Source organism: Macaca fascicularis, chromosome 17 (assembly GCF_037993035.2).
Source record: "Macaca fascicularis isolate 582-1 chromosome 17, T2T-MFA8v1.1".
NCBI classification, from domain to species: domain Eukaryota; kingdom Metazoa; phylum Chordata; class Mammalia; order Primates; family Cercopithecidae; genus Macaca; species Macaca fascicularis.
Window position 1 is genome coordinate 66,262,153 of NC_088391.1, and position 25,259 is coordinate 66,287,411.

At 37.4% G+C, this 25,259-nt stretch overlaps 1 protein-coding gene across 15 annotated transcripts in view; it reads right to left on the minus strand.

Moving 5' to 3' along the window:
- The window catches only part of TBC1D4 (TBC1 domain family member 4), a 209,680-nt gene that overhangs the window by 13,318 nt on the left and 171,103 nt on the right, over positions 1–25,259 (minus strand). For 8 of the 15 annotated variants that reach the window (XR_012427016.1, XR_012427017.1, XM_005586003.4 and 5 more), the window contains 5 exons: positions 15,358–15,518; positions 12,577–12,786; positions 8,916–9,074; positions 4,848–5,006; positions 1,926–2,170 (listed from right to left, as the gene is read on the minus strand). Coding sequence is in view for 11 of the 15 variants with exons in the window: in XM_005586003.4 (XP_005586060.3) it covers positions 1,926–2,170; positions 4,848–5,006; positions 8,916–9,074; positions 12,577–12,786; positions 15,358–15,518 (934 nt within the window). In the remaining 4 variants the exon portion in view is untranslated. Of the gene's footprint in view, positions 1–1,925; positions 2,171–4,847; positions 5,007–8,915; positions 9,075–12,576; positions 12,787–15,357; positions 15,519–19,034; positions 19,149–22,565; positions 22,590–25,259 lie in introns of those variants that run through there. The other 7 variants (XR_012427015.1, XR_012427014.1, XM_065533320.2 and 4 more) reach the window with 2 other exon arrangements.

Here is a 25,259-nt window from a genome sequence, read left to right on the forward strand (position 1 = left end):
GAGATCGCGCCACTGCACTCTAGCCTGGGTGACAGAGTAAGAGTTCATCTCAAAAAAAAAAAAAAGATAAAAAGATACAGGTAAACTGTTTAGGAATAAAAAATAAAACTTTCCACAGTTGTCATTTGATTTGTTAAACCTATGCATAGTCATCAGTGAGGAATCAAATCATAGGAACTCACACCAGAAAACCTAATGGTTTTCTGGCAAAAAATGGCAAAGCCCTATATCCGCAGCCAAAATTTTACCTTGGGAAAGGAAGAAAAATGGAATACTTCATCTCCATTCACTCTCAAAAAATATCATTTACTATAATGCTCAGAGTAAAAACACAATTCTTTTGTCATAGATTGGCAACTGAGCTATTAAAGGCAAAATCTCATCTCCGGGAACCAGGAAAAATAGTATATTTTAAAAGCATCTTTAAAATACTACTTCTTATCTAAAGCATAGTATTATGATGAACTGGGAGTCATGTATACCTCATTTCAAGGGAGGAAAAACCTGAGAATCCTCTTTAAAGTCTTCTTTTATATTTTTAACCACTGAAAGCTTTAAATTGCCAGGCAGTGCTTGTTTGAGATAAGTATCTATAGACAAAATTTAAACTGCTTATTAGCAACCAATCCACTTAGAGAAGTGATAAACTAGGAAAGAAATGTGTAAACAAGGAGTCTGAGGTAGGCTAAAGACAGCAGTGGCAGTTAATACCCCACTCAAAATACTTGAAAAATCGAATGGTGATTCTTCAGAGCCTGCTAAGAAAAGCAGACTCAGTGGCTCACACCTGTAATCCCAGCATTCTGGGAGGCTGAGGTGGGCGGATCACCTGAGGTCAGGAGTTCAAGACCAGCCTGGCCAACACAGTGAAACTCCATCTCTACTAGAAATACAAAAAAGTTAGCCATGCATGGTGGCACCTGCCTGTAATCCCAGCTACTGGGGAGGCTGAGGCAGGAGAATTGCTTGAACCTGGGAGGCGGAGATTGCAGTGAGCTGAGATCGTGCCACTGCACTCCAGCCTGGGTGACAAAGCAAGACACCATCACACACACACACACACACATACACACACACAGGCAGACTGAAAAGGCACCACTGGCTTTCACACTTTTTCCTCTGTAAAGGCTTATCTTACATGATGATAAAGGAGGGGAGATATGATAAGTTCAAAGAGAACCATAACATGGGCCGGGCGTGGTGGCTCACGCCTGTAATCCCAGCACTTTGGGAGGCCGAGGCGGGCGGATCACAAGGTCAGGAGATCGAGACCACGGTGAAACCCCGTCTCTACTAAAAATACAAAAAATTAGCCGGGCGCGGTTGTGGGCGCCTGTAGTCCCAGCTACTCGGGAGGCTGAGGCAGGAGAATGGCGTGAACCCGGGAGGCGGAGCTTGCAGTGAGCCGAGATCGCGCCACTGCACTCCAGCCTGGGCGACAGAGCGAGACTCCGTCTCAAAAAAAAAAAAAAAAAAAAAAGAGAACCATAACATGGTATCTGCTATTTGTGCACTCAAAAGTAAAGCGATAAAGACACTTTCAGATTGTAAACAAAAGATCTGTGAGCCTTTTTAATTGAGAAGTTGAGGAAAAGTGAATAAAGATGACTTGATACCTTCTCCATGTAACTCATAGACTTAGGGCATAAAGGATTGGGTCCTCATCACCTACCTTTCTTAAATTACTTATTTACTCACTTTAGGAATTTTATGGAAAAGGTATCCTGCCTATGGGTCTCATACACTTAGAAGTTTACCTAAATAGCAAATCCCACACTAAGTGAACTAAAACATGCCCCAGTGTTCATCCAAGCTCTAAGACAATGGCTCTCCATTTCTTTAAATCTGAACTGTAGTAATTGAGAAGAGGGCCAGGATTTCTGGTAATAGTCTAATACCTTCCTTGGGAAGCACAAGTGCCTCACCTGCAGCGACATCATGTCAGGTCTGTACTGCTTGCGGAAGCCAAGGTCATACATGAGGAATTTCAGCATTTCAAAGGCTTGCTCTTCACTCATGTGCAGAAGCAGGACTCCGGCCACAAAGCTGATTCCCTGACAGTATCCCACTTCTTTGTCCAGCAAAGAATAGGCTTTCAGGAGGTTAAACAGTGACAGTTGCCCTGGCCCAAGCTGTACTGAAAAGTAAGGGTGAGTAGGAAACGTCCTTCCTGCAGACGAAAAGAAGAAAAATAGTTTTTGAAATGTCCTCATGCCTTGGAGACCACAGTGAAATTGCAATTCAGTGACCTCCAAGAATAAACAAACACTCTTTCCCAAACCAGTGAGAGTTGCTTGGAGTCACCATGTAACTAAGAGTCTCTCTCTCTTTCATCCCAAGTCCTGTGAGGCTACCATACCATCTTCACATGTATGATATGGGAGGAAACATTTTATGCTAACCAGTATTTCTTTCTAGCAAAAAAAAAAAAAATACAATAAAATAAAAATCCACAAACTGATGACATACCCAGGAGAGATACCAGGAAAACGGAATATAAAATTTATTCTGACTATATAAAGCAAGGCAAATTCTAATTCATATAATGATTACCTTCTAAATGAAACCAGAAGTCTATAAGAGATATTATATTATTTAAAAGAAAATCTTCAGTCTATAAACAGATTTATTTCTGCTTTTCTTATAATATGACACTGGAGGGACTTTTTGGGTTTGTCTGGCTTTACATTCAGACTATCATTCAGAAGAAAACTTCTTTTTCAACTACATTTTGCTCTTTGCTCTTAAAATACCTCCATGAGCCATGCAAACCACTTTCCTTTTTCAATATCTAAAAATATCAAGGAAAATAAAGGGTCAAGTCAAGTCAATTTCAAATAAATACCCCTCTAAAATTTACCTCTAGGTATAAAATTACCACAGAGACACTTGAGCTGGCAATGTGAGTCCTGCATCACTAAAAGGAGAGTTCTATACCCAGAAACAAACCCATCTTCACATCACAGCTGTGTATACTGGTATGGGACTTTCCTAGTGCCACAAAAATGAAGGGAGATGTTAGTATCCCTGTGAAATGATTACTCCTGTCAGTTAGAACTTCCAAGAGGGCCAGGTTTTAAAATATTTTCTCCCACAAATGCTTAAAAGTGATTTTTTTTCCCCAGGAACCAATAAGATTAATTCTGCAGAGCCAGTAAGAGGAAGATATGAGAAAATAACAATTGCATGCTGAAGAAACACAGATGGCTACAAGTAGAGCCAAATAAGCAATTTTTTAAATTATGGTTTTATTTTCTCCCTTAAATTTTTTGCTAAGGAAAACTATAAATGCACTTTCTATCCATTAACTTGATTCTAGCTCCATTTTTGTCTGACTGTAAGATGATCTCATTCTCTCTCCTTAATAGGACATCATGACTACCCCTGATCGTATCACCAATTTGTGGTCAGAGAACCACAGATTTGCTTGGGAACACAAGGACCGCCTTGTTCAATGCCCCCACTTAGTAGAGAGGATTGACACTCAGAAGCAAGGTAATATGTCTAAGACCACAATTAGTGGCACAATCAGCACAAAAACTCATTTTCAGTTTCTCTGTAAAATCCCCTTTTTAACTCTGCTGGGCTCAAAAAAATAATTAACGGAGCTGAGTCCTTTCCCAACAAGAGCCATTTGTCATCCAAAAGGAACAGAGGTTAAAAACTAGGGTTTGGTTAGTGATTTTTCATATGCCCTAATATAAGATGACACCAAACATAAGGTAATCTTGTATTTTCCCAAATGGGCCCAAATAACATATCTGGCCACCTGACATATATCAACTTTTAGGAGTACAAAAAAAGTGGTCAAATGCCAATGTATAATATTTAATCTAATAATGTAGATATTTTTAAATAATAAAGTATATTAGAGAAAAATTAGACACAATATAATTTTTAAAAATCAAAGCATTTTTATTTCCACAAGTTATTTGAAAATCAGCATTTAACAAGACTACTGGCCGGGCGCGGTGGCTCACGCCTGTAATCCCAGCACTTTGGGAGGCAGAGGCGGGCGGATCACGAAGTCAGGAGATCGAGACCATCCTGGCTAACACGGTGAAACCCCGTCTCTACTAAAAATACAAAAATTAGCCAGGTGTGGTTGCAGACACCTGTAGTCCCAACTACTCAGGAGGCTGAGGTAAGAGAATGGCATGAACCTGGGAGGCGGAGCTTGCAGTGAGCAGAGATAGAGCCACAGCACTCCAGCCTGGTCGACAGAGGGAGACTCCATTTCAAAATAAATAAATAAATAAAAAAGACTGCCTTATGATTTTGTCACTGGAAATTCTCCCCCAGGCCATGAGTACCTATTCCTACCCTATTAGCGCAACTAATGTTTCACTCACCCTATAGGTGTATAGTCATCATTTCCACCAACATAACCATTTATCATGTTGCTTTTAAAAGTGATATATAAAGGATGGTTTTCAGCAATGTGTCCAGGAATACCTAGTACACCTTTGTTAAATGTTTAACCTATTCTAAGCAGTTTCAAAACCAGCACTGATTAAAATACAACTATCTGCCTTAAAAAGTCAGTTGTTCAAAATGCAGTAACTGAGAGCACCCCATAATATGACCTTTATAATAATTTAAATATAAGATGGCTCCCTTTGCAGAGGCAAAGTTTTCGGGTAAAAACTTCATTTAATACGCAGGCGTTTATTGGATCATCAATCAGGAATATGGCCAACTTGCCCTCAGAAAAGGACAAAGTCAATGGCTCTGCATATGCCAACAGGTGCTCTTTATCAGCCCCAAGAACAAACAAAAACCGAAACAACTCAACAGAAGGATCAGCTATTTACTTTTGCAAATTATAATCCGCATGCCAAACATACCTAAATCCACGAGAATCGCATGCTGCTGAGCAGTGAGCTGCTTCAAAAGTTCCTTATAGGATACGTCAGGAGGCTGTTGTTTATTAGGCAATCTGTGTCTGAGGCGGTACTGTAAAGCCAGGAACTGCCAAATTTCTCCTCGTCGACTTTTGGGAACTCCTACAATCAAGGAGATAAATAACCAAGGCCTTGAGCTCCGGAATGAAGTTGTAGATCCCAGTTGTCCCAGTTGCTTCACTATGTAATTCTGGTAAACAGGCAGCTGTGTGTACTGCACGCCACCCTAAGACCACGCAATATGATTGACAGGAGCATATTTTGACAAGCTTAATCCTATAGCTCCTGATGTCTTGCAAAAGAAAACCCTCACACAACACTTACAATAATGACATTAACAACAACATCACCCATCGCTGACTGGGCATTAATCAAACATTTATTGAGGGTGCCTAGCTACAGAGCACTCAGAAAACAACTCAACTGTAAGGTAGGCAATTACTATTAGGCCCACTTTATAGACAGAAAGCTGAGGCAGAGATGAAGTAATTGCCCCAACTTCACATGGCTAGGAAGTGGCAGTTTAGAATGAGAACTCCAAAAGTCTGGTTTCAGAGGCATGTATTCCCAAAAGTATCCTAAAGTGTATCCCAAAGTGTATTGCTGCCTATTTTCACTCTTTATTTGGCTTGAGGATAGCAACAAATGCTAATCCTAATTTACAACTCTAAATATTTGTCATCAACAAGTAACTTTATAATAGAGAATCAAATAGTATTCTTATATGGGCATTAAAAATGAAAGAATAGGCCAGGCATGGTGGCTCGCACCTGTAATCCCAATACTTTGGGAGGCCCAGGCAGGCGGGTCACTTGAGGTAAGGAGTTCGTTACTGGCCTGGCCAACATAGTGAAACCCTGCCTCTACTAAAAATACAAAAATTAGCGAGTGTGGTGGCGTGCACCTGTAATCCCAGCTACTCGCGAGGCTGAGGTAGGAGAATGGCTTGAACCTGGGGGACGGAGGTTGCAGTGAGCTGAGATCGCACCACTGCACTCCAGCCTGGGAGACAGAGTGAGACTCTGTCTAAAAAAAAAAGAAATAATAAAAGTAGTACACAATAAGAAGGTGTAACTGACATGCTCCAGAACAACATTCGGGCTTTGAGAAGAAAATGCTTAGCACATATAATAAAACATTAACTCTATTATGCTTCAACATCAAAATGTATCCCAAGCAGTTCGAGGACACTATGACTATGTTTTTTATGCCAAGGGAAATGAAATAAGCACTGGGAGGGACAGAATTCAACTCCGCACAGTGCAGGCAACTTTATTTCACTCACTAGGAGTTTTCAGTTTGGACAGATTGAATCTGCAATGGGTTCCTTTGCTCCAGCTGGTTAAGGAAAGGCTTAATGGCAGTAATCTCTTCTGAATGAATGCCAGAGTTTGTACAAGCTGAAAGTATTATTGTCCGATAGGTGAAACCGAGGCTCGTTGGCATGATTTATGAGGCCTCTACAATATAGCTCCAAACTACCTTTCTAAGCACCATTACTTCCCAGTCCCTGATGTATACTAGACGCTTGTCATTTTCGCTTCTCCAGTTTTTAGCACCTACTGTTGCCTTTAGGGAATCCCAAGCTCCCTCACTTGATTACCCATTGTACGTCTATTCATCTTTCATGAATGAGCTTGAGTGCCACCTTTTCTGTTGAAGCTCTCCCTAACATCTCCAGATGTAATCAGTCCCTTTTCACATACTATTTGACTCATACTGTAACATTACCTTATTAGATTGCAGTTAGCTCTACATTGAAGTTTTGTCTCTTTTCCCTACTTAAATGGTCCTTGAGAATAGCAAGCATATTTTCATCTCTGTATGATAAAATCCAAGAATATCCCTTGCTGCTTATGCATTTGTTGAAGGAATGAATGACAGCATAGAAAATGTCATTTTTAGAAGGTAACTATCAGCCCACTAAATGAATCACTGATAACATGAGTGGGCAGTTTTATTATCCATCCAATAATAAATGTACAAAAAGCGACATCATTCCAGTCAAACATACATTTATTGAGCATCCAGTATGCAGCAGAGAATAAAGCAAGGCAGTCAGGACGCCTCATCATTGAGTGATGAATAAATCCATTCTCAGGAAAATCATCTCATTCATTCATTCATTCATTCATCCATTCATTCATTCAGTGACAAGTGCAATATACTCTCTTAGGTGCTAGGTGTGCAGTGGTGGGGTAAGAAAAACATTAAACAAATACATACATAATTATTAAACTATAAATTATGATTAAGTATAATTAATCATGAAAAATAATGATAAAGTACAATGAATTGATTTTTTGGGGGGTCAGGGGTGGTGCTCTGAGGAAATGATATTTGAGGGACCTGAGGGATAATAGGATGCTCTGGGCTTAAAGTGCAGGCAGCAGGCACTCCGGGAGAGGACCAGAGGAAAGGGCAGAGGAAAAAGGAGTGAGAAGAGGATGGGGTGGAAAGAAAGGGAGATGGGAAATGAGAATGTAGAGAAGTAAGGAAGAAGGAGAGTAGGGAGGACTGGAACATTCCATGCAAGAAATAGCAAAAGACATATCAGTGCTCAAAGTATAACAGTTCAGTGTCTCCAGAGCATACAATACAAGGTAAGGAGAGATAAAAAATTAGATCAGAAAGGAGGAAGGAGAGCTTATAGAATAACGATATGGTCTGGCTGTGTCCCCACCCAAATCTCATCTTGAATTGTAGCTCCCATAATTCCCACGTGTAGTGAGAAGGACCTGGTGGGACATAATTGAATCATGGGGGCAGTTTCCCCCATACTGTTTTTGTGGTAGTGAGTAAGTCTCATGAAATTTGATGGTTTGTTAAGGAGAAACCCCTTTCACTAGGCTCTCATTTTCTCTCTTGTCTGCCTCCACGTAAGACGTGCCTTTCACCTTCCACCATGATTGTGAGGCCTCCCCAGCCATGTGGAACTGTGAGTCCATTAAACCTCTTTTTCTTTAGAAATTACTCAGTATCGGGTATGTCTTTATCAGCAGAGTAAAAATGGACTAATACAAAGGCCTTGGGCACAGGGCCAAGAAGTTTAAACTGTATCCAATAAGAAATGGGAAGATAAGCACTCCTAAAATATCTTTGAAAATCATTTCAAAAAATCCACATCTCACAGACATTCTGTTAACCATTATTGTGTCTCCCAAATAAAGCATTCAATAAAAATCTTTAGGATTTCCATATCTTTAAGGATAAAGAACACTATATTAAGTTTGTCAACGAAGCAGCTTTCAAAATAACTCTTATCTTAATTTAAACTTAACTGCGGTTCAACAGTCTCACACATTGGCATAGGCTTTTAAAATAACATTCATTATAGAATTTCTTTGGGTATTTTGGAATTTTTATTTTACATCCACAGTTTATGTAGGCTATGGAGATTCTAATTTTAACATATTTAATGTGAGTCACAGAAACTGCAACTAAAAGTTGACTTATTCATTTTATTTTTAAATTTAGAATTCTTAAATATCAGGCATCTTATCTGGCATAGCAGCAATAAAAGAATAAATGCAATATAATGGCTAAATAAAAGCGACTTCTCCAAAATTAGTGAAGAAATGAATGGATGAAAGAAAAGTGGTTGATTACTTAGCCAGAATATAAGTCTCTCTCTATATAAATACATACAGGTATATATACATATTCATGTAAATATACACATATATGTAAATAAATACTTCTGACCAAATGATGAAAATGAGCCAAGTTTGAAAGACTGAATTATTAATAATTTTATGGCAGTGATCAAAGATTTGTATCAATGCATGCCCTTCTTTCTTGGTAAACAACACCACCAAGCTGAAAATAGGTTTGTGCTACCTCCTCACAGACAGTCACTAAACTACAAGAAGAAACAAATTACTTCTTTTTTTTTACTAAGCAAAACACAAGGACAAAATTACATCTGAGCTCCACAAATCAAACAAACAAAAAAAAATCCCGCAGGTTTTTCTTTAAAAAAACAAAAAGTATTGAGATTATCCCAAATACCTTCTTTAAGAAGAGTATGAATATCTTCCATATCACATCTGATTTTAGCTCTGCAGTTTAACAACTTCTTATCCCAAGTTATTAAGACCTCTTTCTGACATGCACCAACTTCTTCATAGTCTAATTTAACTTTTCTGGACTGGAGTTCATCTCTGCTTGCTAAGGAAAAAAGAATTTACGTAAGACCAATGTGTTTTTAAAATGTAAAATTTTAAACATTTGATTGTATTTGTAAAACCATACCAAATGACTTTCAGGAATTAACTGGGAGTATATCTTAAAAAGAAAATTTAAAACAAATTGAGGATACATGAAAGAGTCTCAAGCTTTGAATCATTTCATGTGAGAAAAAAATGAGGAATAACTTCCCAAGGAGGTTTTACTCTGTATCTTACATATGGTAACTCTGCTAAGCATAAAAAGTAAACCATGTTGATCATTCTATAATTTTCCATTTTGTTGACAAATGTGATGGATAGCCTAAGAAATGATAGCTCACATCATCTTAAACACCACTGAAGTGTTAATATTTTATATGTGCCATACATGAGCAAAGACTCATGTAATCTTGATTTGAAAAATATATCACCATGATAACATGATACATTTTTATAACTGTTTCCAGAGTTATCCACACTGCCCTTAATAACTAATAAAACTAGCTTATGTGTTCCTGTGTTCTTTATTTTCTCTTTTGTTTGTTTTCGCTTTTGCTTTTTAGAGACAGGGTCTCCCCTCGGTACCCCAAGCTGGAATGCCGTGGTGCAATCATAGTTCACTGTAGCCTCAACCTCCTGAGCTCCCATCTCAGCCTCCTGGGTAGCTGGGACTACATGCATGCGCCACTACACTTGGCTAATTTGACAAACTTTTTTGTAAAGATGGGGTCTCGCTGTGTCACCCAGGCTGGTCTTAAACTCCTGGCCTCAAGCAATCCTCCTACCTCAGCCTCCCAAAGAACTGGGATAACAGGTGTGAGCCACTGTGCCCAGTTCTCCTGTGTTCATTTGTAATGAACTTAAAAAGGAAAATTCCTTTCACTGAAGTTAACACTAATTCTATTTTTTAAATAATAAATAATTCTCTCTAATTTGATGGTCGAACATACATGCCTAGACCTCATTAAAATAAATGTCTATAAAAGCAACCAGTATCTTGATTTGGTCTTTATCGTGAAAAATTGATTTGAAAAGAGAAGGAAGAGCGGACACAAGAGTATACTTCTTCTCTTCATTAGGATCACGGTGGACAGGAACGTCTCAGAGCAATCTGTATTCACGCATGCTCACAGCGCTTGGCCACCTTACCTCCTGCAACACAAATCTTTGTCATGCATCCCAAGTCCTCGACAGCACAAAAACAACAGCAGAATGAAAGTTACTCTTTACTTAGTGTGTTTGAAACCATTTCAAAAGACTTAAAATATCTTATAACAAACTGTTACTCAAGCAAGGCAGTAAAAATTCTTACTTAAAAGTCCAGACATAACCTAAAGATAAGTCGCAGTACAAAACTATTCCTTCCGGATACCATAGACGGCTTTCTCACATGGTTTAGCTTGGCTGTTTGGCTATTTGCCTTATATTTTTCTGATAACCAAATAATTTTTTTAAAGGTGTGGGTTTATTAGGGCTAAAAACAAATATACTCCTATATATAACTTTACTAATTATTTTCCTCACGATGGACAAAACTTACTTCCTTAGGGTTTTTCTCTAATCTTCTCTAGATTATTGTTCATTTAAAATAATCATAAGAATCTGCTTATGTACCAGCAGCACACCCTGAGGATAAAATGGTGAATAGGGACAGTTAGTATCTACCCTTAACTGTTTAGAAAAGACTAAAGAACTATCAAGAAATAATTATCCATTGGTTAGAATTTTCATAGTTTAAACTATTTTTTATCTCTGTTATGTAGGCTGAGAAACAGAGAACCGATAAAGGTTTCTGAGAATGTATTCTAAATGTCACCTCCTTTCTTACCCTGTAAAATCAGAGAATATAACTGACCTCAGAATACACATGCAGCCATTTATGTAAAACATTCCATTTCCTTATATTTACATAGCTGAGAAATACTGTGGGGTGCTGGGGAAAGCCCGAGAACCACGATGAATAAACCTGAGTTTTGGTACTTGCTCTGCCAACATGTCACTATTTGACCTTAGGTTAATTCCCTACCTTCCCCGAGCCAGTCACTACTTCTGCTGTAGAATGAAGAATCTAGCTAAGTAACCTCTAAGACTATTTCTATTTCAAATAGTCTATGATTCTGAAACTATCCTTTGATATTTAATATCAGATTTTATTTGTACATACTCCCAAGTGAAATATAGTTTCATGCACTAAATTTTTTGAAGGAATGATGACCATCTTCTTTTTTTCAACCTATTTTCCTGAGTTAGTTCAAGATATAACCACTTGCTTACAATTAAGAATTCAATTTCTTTTGAAACCTGTGAAACCTCAAGTGGGCAGACCATTTATCGCATTGAACTTTTAAAATTATGCTAATGACAATTAATAGCGTTTTTAATTTTAAAGAAAAGAGGATATATTTCCAAAGGATATTTAAAATCCTATGTACTTTTCACTCTGCCAACAGCAATTTTTAAAAATGTGCTCTTGCAAACTACATATTGTTAAAATAAAAAATTGAATTGAATCATAGGTGTACTAACAGGAATTTTAAGGTAAATGATAAACTCAGCAATGTGGAATACCTGCACTAAAAAAGCTTTAGGAAAGACAACAAAATAAAAGCAAGTGAGAGAAATACCTAAATTATACTTGTGCCAATAATCTTAAAGGTCAAACGGACCACTTAGGTTAAATGTTTCATTTTACAAGTGTAAAAATGAGGCCCCTTCAGGTTAAGTGATTTTCCCAAAAGAATGAAAGGTATACATTTTTTGGATTTCTTGGCATCTCCTTATATGCGGTTCTATCAGTACTGGAGTAAATTACATCATTCTTTCAAAGGCTGAAAAACACATTCCAAAGCATTTGGTAATCATAAACTTAGCAATAAACCACCACAAACAGTACAAAATCTATTATAAATTATTTGATTATAAATATAATAACTTGAATATAATTTTGCTAAGTAGAAAATTTACAAAGCATTAACAAAAAATAGGAACAGATTTGGCTTGATAACAGATAATTATAATTAAATAGTTAAATTGAATACAATGTAAGCAGAATTTATTTGAAGTAGGCATATTTCTCCCATTATGAATGTAATTAACCTGAAACTTGAAAATCACATTCAAAGAAAAAATTTGCTTTCTCATATTTAAGGATTTTTTAGAAGTGACACTAAGATAATAAACTTTCAGACACATCAAATACATTGATTCCATGTTATCTACATTCTATTTTACCTAAATATATTCTAAGGGTTTTTTATGTCTTAAATCTATTTAAAATACAAACCCATTTAAAACAAAACCAGAAATATCTTAAGCTGACCTTTCCCATGTTACAACCACCTCACAAAATGGAAATCAACAATTATAATCAGCAGATATTCTTCTTAAAGTGTGCATACAGTCCAAAACTGAGTGCAGATGGCATGTATGGGGAGAGAAAGGTAGGTTTAACCTACACCCTTCAATCATATCATCATAGCATTTAGTCTGTTAGAATGGCTAACCTTCAAGTTTCTGGTTTTCTTTTTCCATTCGAAGCAACAAGATTTGTTGGTGTATAGCTTTTCTCCACAAGCTCCTCAGTTCTTTTGATTTCTTTCTTTCTTCAATCTTTTCTGGGTCATCCTCCCCAGACAGGAATATAACCAGCGGTTCCTCCTCCATGGTTGGAGAGAGGGGGGACAGTGGCAGCAGCTCGTTCCTGTCCAATCCATCTGCCAAGAAGAACACAGTGAGAGGCATTCCTTAGCAGTAACCCAGACTACACAAGTTTCTGTAGAATTCACATTCTCATCTGATCTTCTACACTTAAAAATGTCACAAAGCCGCTTTCCCCGTAACTTAGTTTCTGGAGCTAATATTTAAGCGAATTCACTAGACTGAATTCCCCTTCTAGATTTCCCTGTCATGATGAAACAAAAGCATAGGTCATTTCACCACTTCTTCTTTCTACCCAGAGAGCTCTGTAAGATAGGTGCCCCAAAACTAGCTGGCCTCTCCTGAGTCCAACACTTCTGCAATTTACTTACGTATATTCTCTGGCTGTGAGGAACAAGAAAATTAAGTGGCTAGGGATCAGTGATCTCCAAAGGTCTACATCGATCATCAGAATCCATCAGAATCCATCAGAAGCAGAGCCAGTGAGCAATGCTGGGTCTCTCCTGGCTGAGCACAGTACTCCATCTGCTCACTCCTCCTGCAACACCTTTTTCTTTTTCTTTTTCAACTTTTATTTTAGGTTCAAGGGGTCCGTGTGCAGGTTTGCTACATGGGTAAATTATGTGACTCTGGGGTACGATGTACAAATGACTTCACCACTCAGGTAGTGAGCACAGTACCTGAGAGGTAGTTTTCAATCCTCATCCTCCCACCCTCCACCCTCAAGGGGGTCCCAGTGTCTAATGTTCCCTTCTTTGTTTCTATGTGTACTCAATGTTTCACTCCCACTTATAAGTGAGAACATGCAGTATTTGGTTTTCTACTCCTGTGTTAATTCTTAGGATAATGGCCTCCAGCTACATCCATGTTGCTCCAAAGGACATGATTTCATTCTTTTTCATGGCCGTGCAGTATTCCATGTGCAACACTACCTTAACAGGTGACTCATTCTCTCCCTTCCTACTGCCAATGATTTTCCTATTAACAACCATAATCACATCTCTTAAAACATTTCAATGGTTGCTTATATCCCAAGAACAAATTGGGACTAACACTTAAGTCCCTTCAGATTCTGGTCTCCACTCAGATTTCTAGTATCATATATCAATCTCCCATTCTTTGCATCCATCATGCTGAATTTCTCATGATCCTCTGATCTGAAAAGTTCACTCAAATGACTCCAGAGCTTCGTCATTCCTTCTCTCTAAAGCACGGTTCTTCCAGCAATGAGTTTAAATAAATATCTCATTGTTCTGTGAAGCTTTTTCTGACCATCTCAGGCAGAGTTAACTTCATCTTTATTAATACCAGTTGTTTCCTTCTATTTTTGTTTTTATTCATTGACCTCTGCCTTTACTCTTATTATTTACTTCCATATGTTTTCCTGTTGTTGTTTTAAAATTTTAATACCTGGCTCAAACTAGCTTTTTGAGTTGAACACTTAGTATAACTAATTTTTGGCCTTCTTGATTTAATGTAAACATATTCATGGCTTTTAACGGCTCCCTAGATCCATTTCAATAGGTAAGACTCTAATCATCGAATTTTCTTCCTACTAGCTTCCAAGAGTAGTTTTCTATTCCCAAACACGTGTCATTCTACTTGTCTTCTAATCCTTGATTTCTTTCTTTTTTTGGCATTGTGGTCAGATAATATTTGTATAAACGATCATGGTTATCTGAATTTCAAAATGATTTACTTAAAAATCTTTGTGGACAGGTACATAATTACATTTTATGAATGTTCCAAGTGTGCTAAAAATTAGTGAGTTTTCTCTATAGGAGGCAAAGTTCTGTATAAATATTAGGTCAAGCTTATTTATTTGTGTTACTCAAATACTATTTATGTTTAATTTCTAAAGATGAATATGTTAAAATCTCCCATGGGAGCTATTAATTTAGTGATTTCACTCCAGAATTCTTTTAGGTGTTATTTTCTAGCTCTCAAAATCACATCATTATGTATGTTCTCGTGATTGTTCTATCCTTTTGTTTACTGTTACATGTGCTTTGCCTCTTCGGATGCTTTGGCTTTAATTTAATAAGTCAATTAATCAAAAAGAGCTGCCTGTGCTCTCTCTTGCTTAGTATTTGCCTAGTGCACTGTATACATTCCTTTATTGCTCAATATTTCTACATCAGTTTGTTTTATGTGTGGCTCTTATAAAAGGCTCTGTTGCTTTTCTAATAAAAAGATCTTTGGAAGCTGAGGCAAGATGATTGCTTGGGCCCAGGAGTTCAAGGCTACAGTGAGCTATGATTACATTGCTGCAACCCCAGCCTGGGCAACAGAGCAAGGCCTGATCTCTGGGGCAAAAAAAAAAGAAAAGAAAAGAAAGAAAAAGGACACATGACTTCTTTCCTAGCACTATCAGAGTTCCCTCTACCTTGTGGAGTAGGCCCAAGTACAGGTTTTTGGAAACTCTCTCACTCATTCATTCATTCAACAATCAGGTATTGACTGTCTAATGTTTTCTAATGGTACCTGAAAGACAAACCACTGTGTCACATACAGAAAGTAATTTCTACACGGTCATCACTTAAATCTCTTTATACACAGCATTTGTATTCCATTAGCTAATTTCTGACACTCATAGGGATGAATGCCTTGCGGAGCACCACACAGACCTTGCTGCTGCATTGCTGAGGGTGATTTGTTCATGGGAGAAGCAACCCTGAGGAAAATGCGCTGCCGCCAGGAGATCCGGCGAGGAGTGACAGAGGTTCCTCCCACACTTAGGGACTCATTGCTGCAGGTAGACGAGGTCCTTTTCCTCCCTTCTCCATCACTGTGGAAAGCAAATAAACGTATCACTTGTAAGGAGAGCTGCACATCATGGCACTTCACAACCAACTGGTAGCACAAGCCATTCACAAGTTCCGTCACGGGCAAGCACAAGCCACAGGCAACATGGAGCAATGCGTCACCAGGCACACTAGTCACCCAGGCCACCACATCCTGGGGAAAGAGCAATCTAGGCCACAGCCCAGTCAAGAGAAACTCCCCTGTTTCTACTCATTCCTTAGCAGCCAACCAGTCCTAGTTCTAATTTGAGGAACAGAAGCACTTATAAGGAGGAATACAGGTTGCTTAAGTCATTAACTCATGCTTTGCTAAGGAAATAACATGAATAGCTTATTCAAAACAAGGTAAATATTCCGTAAAAGGCTCACAAAGTGCTTTTGTTAGAGCTCTTATAGAACATGTCAATAAAGACTGTTTCTAATTGCCTATGACTGTTAAGATCTGTCTCTGAATTGTCAGCCACCAATAGTTGGATCATGGCAGAAGATAACCTGAATATAGGCAGAACAGTCAACCTTGGGATTATTGTTAGGTGATATACTAAGAAACAACTGGGGTCAAATAAGATTGGACGCCTAAGTTAAAAAATAGATCTTTTTAAATTTTTATCGACTTATTTATTTTGTGAGATAAGGTCTCATTTTTTCACCCAGGCTGGAATGCAGTGGCACAACCACAGCTCATTGCAGCCTCCACCTCCTGGGCTCCAGAGATCCTCCTGCCTCAGCCTCCCGAGTAGCTGGGACTACAGGTGCACACCACCACACCTGGCTATTTGTTTTAAAAAATCGTCATAGAGACAGGGTCCCACTGTGTTGCCCAGTCTGGTCTCCAACTCCTGCGCTCAAGCAATTCTCCTGTCTCAGCTCCAAAAGTGTTGGGATTACAGACATGAGGCACCACACCCAGCCTGTTAAAAAATGTTAACAGATTTCTTTATAGCAGTACTTGTTAGAGACTGTTAATACACTGGCATGCATTGTACCTCTCCAACAGGGAAACAGTGTATAGAAATTCCCCAACTTATTGAAATTAACTGACTCTAGAATCACCTCCCTCAATTTTTTTTGGGGGGGGGCAGGGAGGAGTGTCACATCATTCTATATTAGTGCATAGGAAAATGCTCCTCTACTGTAAACATTTCATTTCCTAGAAAACACCACTTTGAGTTATGATGGCCTATCTGCAAAAAAAGGTCAGTATGACTCAAAATTATTTTTGAGATCAACTATGTTTGCTGCTGGAAGACCTCACAATAATTGGTGCTGTTAGTGGCAGGGATATCTTACATTTTTAAGTTTCACAGTCTGAGTTTGCCTGAGAGAACGATGAGGATACCAATATTTACAGGTGATGATACCAACAAATGAAGGTATAAGACTTCTGATGGAATCAAAAAGGTCAGTGCTGAGGTCAGAAACAAAGCTCAGCCAGAACAGCCACCCTCAGATACTCAAAGGAACTCCATAGTGTTGAGGCAATTAATAGTGAGAAGAGCAATTCAGCAACTGCCTATCGTATCTTTATTTACTCAGTCAATTCAGTTAGTTCTAGTCTGGATCTGTGTTATGGAAACATTACTTCTGGACTGACTAAATTAAAGTTAAAAAAAGACTTCTGAGCTGTTGTGCAGACAGTAAGTATTATGATGTGATATGTTAGAAAGTACATTACTTGATACATATATCTCAATATAGTCAAACTCTGGTTATTATATATCCTGGATAACATTATAACCCTAATACGTGTCCATTGTTCAAAATTCCTGAGGCAGTGGCCAGGAGCTGTGGCTCACCATCTGTAAACTCAGCACTTTGGGAGGCCGAGGTGGGCAGATCACCTGAGGTCAGGAGTTCAAGAGCAGCATGGCCAACATGGTGAAAACCTGTCTCCACCAAAAATACAAAAAAAAAAAAAAAAAACTTAGCTGGGCATGGTGGCGGGCGCCTGTAATCCCAGCTACTTGGGAGGCACGAGGTTCTCTTGAACCCCGGAGGCAGAGGTTGCAGTGAGCCGAGAACGCACCACTACACTTCAGCCTAGGCAACAGAGCAAGACTCCATCTTAAAATAAAATTATAACTAAAAAAAATTTTTAAAAACTCCCTGAGGCTGGGCACAGAAGCTCACACCTGTAATTCCAGCACTTTGGGAGGCCGACGCAGGTGGATCACTCGAGGTCAGGAGTTCAAGACCAGCCTGGCCAACATGGCAAAATCCTGTCTCTACTGAAAATACAAAAATTAGCCAGGTGTGGTGGTGCACGCCTGTAATCCCAGCTATACTCAGGAGACTGAGGTGGGAGAACTGCTTGAACCCAGGAGGCAGAGGTTGCAGTGAGCCGAGATCACGTCACTGCACTCCTGCCTGAGCAACAGGGCAAGACTCTGTCTCACAAAACAAAACAAAACAATACCAAAAAAAAAAATTCCTGAAATATTGAATATATATGTATATTTTTTTCTTTTACTTGCACTTTGGAAAACATTAATGCAAGTATTTCCCTTTTAAAAATATGATTCAAATGTTCTATATATAATAGTGACAACCCAATAAATACTGTTGAAGTACTCATTATCTTCATTTTTGTAACACGATCTTGCTGGCAGTTATTTGCTAAATGCCCAGTTCATAGGTATATTTCTAGCTTCTAGTGTAGTAATGGGCAAATAATAAGCACTCAAAAATATCTACTGAATAAATTAATATTTTATAAAACTAAATAACATATTAACTCTGAAGGTTAAGTGAAACAGACAAAAATATTGGCTAGGCTAACATGTCAGGAATAAATAAAAGATCTACCTTCTTAAAACCCTTTATTGGGAGTCAAGTCCTAATAGCTTTGTTTTTCTAAAGTGTGTTCTGAACTGTTGATGGCACTGGTAGGTATTGACCATGGCAATGCTGTTAATAAACAACAAAAAGCATATTTTTTCTAGTAAGTGTTATTCCTTTCCTATATAAAGGCATCTAATTTATAATTTAAGCTTTGAAAGCTAAATGAAATACTTATTTAAAAGCACTATTTCAATGCTCCAACAGGGCAAAAGATCAACAAATATTAATTTATCTTGACTTTTTTAGTGCTCTAACAAACCAGAGTTGACCAAATCCAAGGATTCTGAAATGTTTATATTTTAATGCTGGAATTAATACAGCTTGTAAGAATCACCTTCCAATTCACTGCTAATGACATATCAAGTGTTTAGAAGGTACTAAAAATAAAACTGAGCTGTACCCATATCAGTTTCATGATTGCCTATAAAATACAAAGTTTGGGGGGGCAGCATGTTATAAAAGAGGTGCATACAGTATTCACATTAGCCCACTGATACATATTCAGAAATTTCATAAACCTAAAATTTTAAATCCTATAATATGAATAAACTGCCTAATGACATATTTTTCTCCCGTGTCTGGAATTTAATGACTAGTAATAAGCCAAAAAATTAGCAGTAAAAATAAAAGATAATAATATACTGAAAAGAAGAACTTACAGAACAAACCATTGACCCTTTATCTTGTACTAAAAATCGACATCTTGAAAATGCAGTTGGTTGCTGAGATATGGCAAAAGCAGCTCTGCTTTTAATAAGAGAAGATCCGTATTCAGAAGTCAAGTTCCCAATAAACATTTAAGCAGTCAGTGCAATTATGCAACTTATAACAGTTTCCTGTTTGATTTACATTTAGTCAGCAATCTGACATTCTTAAGGTGGCAATTGCAAGAATCAAAACCAAATGAAACACTGCATCAAAATTCCTATAACCCAACTTGGAAACTACACTGGGATGGGGGTGGGGGGAGTTTATTTCTTTTGGTTTGTTTGTTTTTTATTACAATATTAGTTATCACATTGACTTTTCCTTTAACTAAACTTAGATAAGAAAGCATAATGTCTACTTTTCGACTAAAAATAAAAACAAAACAACATGCGGTGTTTACTGTAATAATAATAAAGCTAAGACTCTCAGCATACACTTCATGCCAGATATCGATTATTCTAAACATTTTACAAATAGGAAATAATTTCATCCTTACAGCAACCTTACAAGGTAGGTGTCATTACTACTTCCATTTTTAGTGACAATACTAAAGTAGAAAGAGGCTAAGTAACTTGCCCACAGTCACACAGATAATAAAGTGAAGGAGCCGGGATGCAAACCTAGGTGGTCCAGAATCCAGACATTAGGCACTGCAGCTTATCCTGCCAGCGTAAATACTCTGCATTAGTTCTGAACAAAGCTCTATAGGACCACAAAAACAAAGCTGTTGGGATCCCCAGGATCCTCTGCATTTCTGGTGAAAAATTAAGTCTCCAATTAGCACTAAGCCTCTGTGTTGGGTACTTCTCTGTCCATTTTTTAATGGATTAATTTTATACCAACAGAGAAATAACTTCAGAGTACTATCAGGTGCTCGCTTATGTAAATGTCTCACTTCCTTTTCTTTGCTTTGAAATAATTACATTCCAAAATGTATATACTTTTAACTGTAAATAGAAGGACCAAATAAAAAAACACCTTAATACAGTTGAATATACAGACACTGGTATTTTAATCATCTTTACATGTTTAAAATCATGAAGCAAATTATAACCATTCCCTTATGTTTCCATAGAATCTTTTTCCTTCTTCTTTTGTATTTTGGAATCTAAACATGTGTATTATGAAACTGCTTCCCAAGACACATATTCAGGAAAAGTATTCTGTGCCAGCATTACCTCTATCAGAAATTCACAAAGTTAAAAATGAGTATCTAGGAAAGAAATATAACTTGGAGAACTCCCACCCATTTTTGACTGGTATATTGTATATATACTCCCTCTTACCACTCACCAATTAATTAAGAACCACAATTTGTGAACACAAATTAAGCCTTTATATGGAGAGAAAATATCCCATATTACATATATTCCCCAATATAGGGTAGGAAGGCTATTTCTAAGTCCTTTGTATATAGCATCCATCAAATGCTATAATATGAACTTGTCAAAGCTTCAAGATAGCCTTTTAACATATCCTTGAACAAGCAGTTATAGCCTTCACCAGATCAACTCTTAAATTAACATCATACTTCTTATTTTAACACAGAATTGTAACGCCTACTTGCCTGCTTTAAAAGAATTCATTGACTATTGTGCAGAATGCAGGTGCTCTAATGACCACTCACAGAGACTCAACTTTAAGAAGGATGTAGTCGTATTTTACTTCCTGTCAGGGCAACGTACATACACTTTGCACAAAGGTAAACTCTTCTGTCAGGACCAGTCTCACAAAGGTGGTATTCTGCTGAGCAGCAACCTGCCTCCTATCCCCCAACTCTCTGGCACCCAGCTGAAACTCCCAGTATCTGCACTTCAGTCTGAATGACACAGCAAGACTCTATCTCTAAAGTCCAAATAAATGACTAAACACTGGCTAAATCTATAACTAAATCACCATGAATTACAACATAAGATAGATATCAAAACTTGATTAGTGTGATAGCAACTATTCAACCGAAAGCTGAAAAACCTTCCTCTTTGTAAGCCTTAAGAAATGCTACGTAAAACACCATAGAAATGAAACCATACTTTTTCTACAGGATCCACAGTACAATTTAACTCATAATTGTATCAGGTGCACTAACAGTTTATATAGGTTCTGGCTTTCAACTGCATACACATCTGTTATCCTATGGAAAATATTTACTAATTAAATAAAATTGAGATTAAACTATTCTAGTGGAAATCAATACATAGTATTTGACCTATGAGTCAAAAGAGATAGTCAGTGGAACAACGTGTAGCTAAAAGGAGGAGAAAAAAAAAGAGTTTTATTTCCTAAACTCGACACACTGCAGATTTTAAGAAAATAAGTTCAGTATATTGGAATTTAAAACATATCTGGGTATCTCATATGTTTATTTATATCCTTATGACCCAAGCTGAAAAAAAATCACACAAAATATAAAAGCTCTTTGGAGTTCAAGCTAACCACATGTAAAATAAGGAAATCGTAGGCTAGATTATCTCTCAAGTAATAAACGGACTTAATTCCATACCTGTAGCAAAACCTAAAATGACACAAGGCAGAACTAACATTTCCATTAGGCTTTTAAGAATAGGTAAGAAGTATTATTTAAATGGTCTTACACCTAACCATGACTGAGATTTGCCAATTACAAGTCTCAAAGAAGTCACTTTTTAATCTAATCATTGTTGCCAAAATAATTTTCTGAGGGTTTTTTCTCCTTGAACATCTCATTCTAGCGCAATACTTAACATTTTTACTCTAGCTACAAAGAAATCTAAACAGTGGCCCCAAATAGGAAGATGGGCATGTATCTTTTTCACTGGGCTCATGATAAGAGTAACATATAGAGACGGGAATAAAGCAGAGGACAGTTATTTGTAGTGGTTGTTAACAGTGATTCTGGATGTTTACCACAGAAAAAGCCTGTGAGTCAAGAGATGTCAACACAGATGCGGTCACACTTCCATAATAAGGAACTAGGTGTTTCCTGTGTCCAGACAAATGGGAGATCTGAACGGCTTTAGCAGTGTCTCAAAGCGACCAAGGTGACAGGAATTTAGGTGAACAGAAATAAATGAACAGTCTTCTTCAGTTGAAAGGCAGATTCAATTTTGTGAGTATGCTTCCTTTAGGATGCTCATTTCTGCATCTTCTTGGCATTTGGAATAAACTCCACTTAGGCATATATGTACACCCTAACTAGCAAATTCACTTCCATTAATTTAAAATTAAAATTAGGCTTTGGTTGAAGGCCACAGCACAGCTCTAAAGAAATTTCAGCATGGAATAGAGTAGAAACAGGATTTCTGTTTGCAATCAACATTTTACATGGTAATTCATGGTCTGATTACAGCAAGGGTCACATTTTCCCTACTGTGTAGACCTCAGAGCACTCAGAAAGATGGCATGCATTCAGGAGACAAACAAAACTGCTTTTGAAACTAATGATGATGTGCAGTTGGAAGAATCTGTGAATTTTTTTTAATAAAAATATTTAGACCTCTAATCACCTTGATTCTGAAGCAGTGTCTTGTCTGGCACAACAGGAAAACAAGGAATGGAATTAGCACACACAAAGAGAAATATGTCTAAATCAGGATTCAGAATAAAAGACATTCCCATAAGTCATCAATAAGTCATGGTAAGGTTACTTCAATAATGAACTACAATGAATAATTATACTATTTTTTTCACTGAATACAAGAGAAACAAAGAACAAAAACTATACCACAAAGTACTTCATCATCAAAGATTTTATTTTCTCATTGAAAAGGTTTATAAGTAAATAGAAGTAATATCTATCATTTACTTTCTTTTGACTGTCATTTACTTCTGAGCAATAAATTTCAACATTAATAAATATTTAAGCACAGCCTTAAAACCTGAGAAGCAATTGTAAAAAGTAACAAATATGCCTGTGATAATATTTAATAAACAGATGTTATAAAAATATGCCATATCATATAAATTAAAGTTTACTAAACAATGAAATAACATTAAATTTTGAAAAATTAATTCAAAGTGAGGTAAAACAAAAAATACACACATTCCCTCTCCTCTATTATTTCAGTTATGTGCAAGTAAATCTACTAACCAACTATTAAAAAGATCTTGGCTCCTTTTTCTCAGCCTGCTTAAAAACAGTAACCTAACATGTTTTCAATAATTCAGGATAGTGGTCCTGGAAAAGGATGCCTAATCTGAATTTAAAATTTCAAATTAACGTGCTTTTAAAAAAGTAATAGTAGGCCGGGCGCGGTGGCTCATGCCTGTAATCCCAGCACTTTGGGAGGCCGAGGTGGGCGGATCACGAGGTCAGATCGAGACCATGCCGGTTAACATGGTGAAACCCCGTCTCTACTAAAAATTAAAAAAAAAAAAAACGTAGCCAGGCATGGTGGCGGGCGCCTGTAGTCCCAGCTACTCCGGAGGCTAAGGCAGGAGAATGGCGTGAACCCGGGAGGCGGAGCTTGCAGTGAGCCAAGATCGCGCCACTGCACTCCAGCCTGGCGACAGAGCGAGACTCTGTCTCAAAAAAAAAAAAAGTAATAGTATTGTTAGCCTATCTCCTACCCTACCATATTCTCTACTTGACAATGCATATTTAGAGATCCATTTTATGCAACTAATAAGATATTAAGTACTCAAGTGACAAGAAAATTATAACTGATCATACTACAACCTTCTCCCCTCACTATTCTGAATAGTTTCAGATATCATGGTAATTATGTGTACATGATAGTCTCTCTAAACCAAGTGATAATGAGAATGTAGAGTTCAGGAACCACAAGGTTTCAGAAACCATGCTCTAGAATTGAATACCCTTTTTCTTAGGAAATACACCCTAAAGTACTAAGAATAAAGGAACACGATGCATGCAACTTATTCACAAACGGCTTAGAATGAGGAAATATAGATGTGCATATATATGTATGTATATATATGTAAATGGACCAAAAATTATAAAACAAATGTAGCAAAATATAAAAACTTGATTAACCTGGATAAATGGTTAAACAGGAATCCTCTGCAATATTTCTGCAACGTTAGTATAAATTTGAAATTATTTCAAAATACAAATTTAAAACTCTCCAAGCTTCTAACTTGTACATTTATGTTGAAGTGACTTACTGGTTGAGATAAACCTATTAAGAGAACATTTTGTCCAACAATTTTACTACTGTGTAGATATTCATCAATAATGCATATGTAGGGTTGGACACGGTGGCTCACGCCTGTAATCCCAGCACTTTGGGAGGCCCAGGCGGGTGGATCATGAGGGCAAGAGATCGAGACCATCCTGCCTAACATGGTGAAACCCCGTCTCTACTAAAAATACAAAAAAATTAGCCGGGCGTGGTGGCGGGCACCTGTAGTCCCAGCTACTCAGGAGGCTGAGGCAGGAGAATGGCTGAACCCGGAAGGCGGAGCTTGCAGTGAGCCGAAATTGCGCTATTGCACTGCAGCCTGGGCAACTGAGCAAGACTCCATATCAAAGAATAATAATAATAATAATAATAATAATAATAATGCATATGTAGGTACATTAAAGACATGTATAATAATAGTGAAGACAGGACTCTTTTTGAAGCCAAAAACCTAGAAACAACCCATATGTCTATTCACAAGAGAATGGAAAAATTCAGATATATTAAATGGAATACTATATAGCAATAAAATGAATGAAGTAAAATGCTCATTAAAACAGGAATAAATCTCACAAACGAATGTCAGTGAAAGATGCAAGATAAAAGAAGATAGGCTGTATCATTCTATTTATGTAAAGTTCAAAAGCAAGCACCACTAATCTAGGATGTCTGAGGTCAGCATGGGGATGGTGATTAGATGGGGGACATGGGAGGAGCTGCACACATGCTGCTAGCATTCCATTTATTGACCGGGGTGAAGAAGAAATAGAGGTGTTCACTCTGCGATAATCTACTGAGCTGTGTGCTTTTAATTGGTGTCCTTTTCTGGGAAAACAATTTTTTTAAGTATAATTTTGGCCTATTGATTTTATGCTATCAAACTTACAAAATGTAGAAAATGGTACAAAAGTACTCTCTGATTTTTAGAACTGCACATAGCCAAGAAAACATTAAAACATACAGAAAACAATGATTTTTAATGATCTTAGAATTTTAAAAGTTTGCCATATATTTCAATACAGCTACAGCTACAAAAACAACACAGCTACAAAAAGG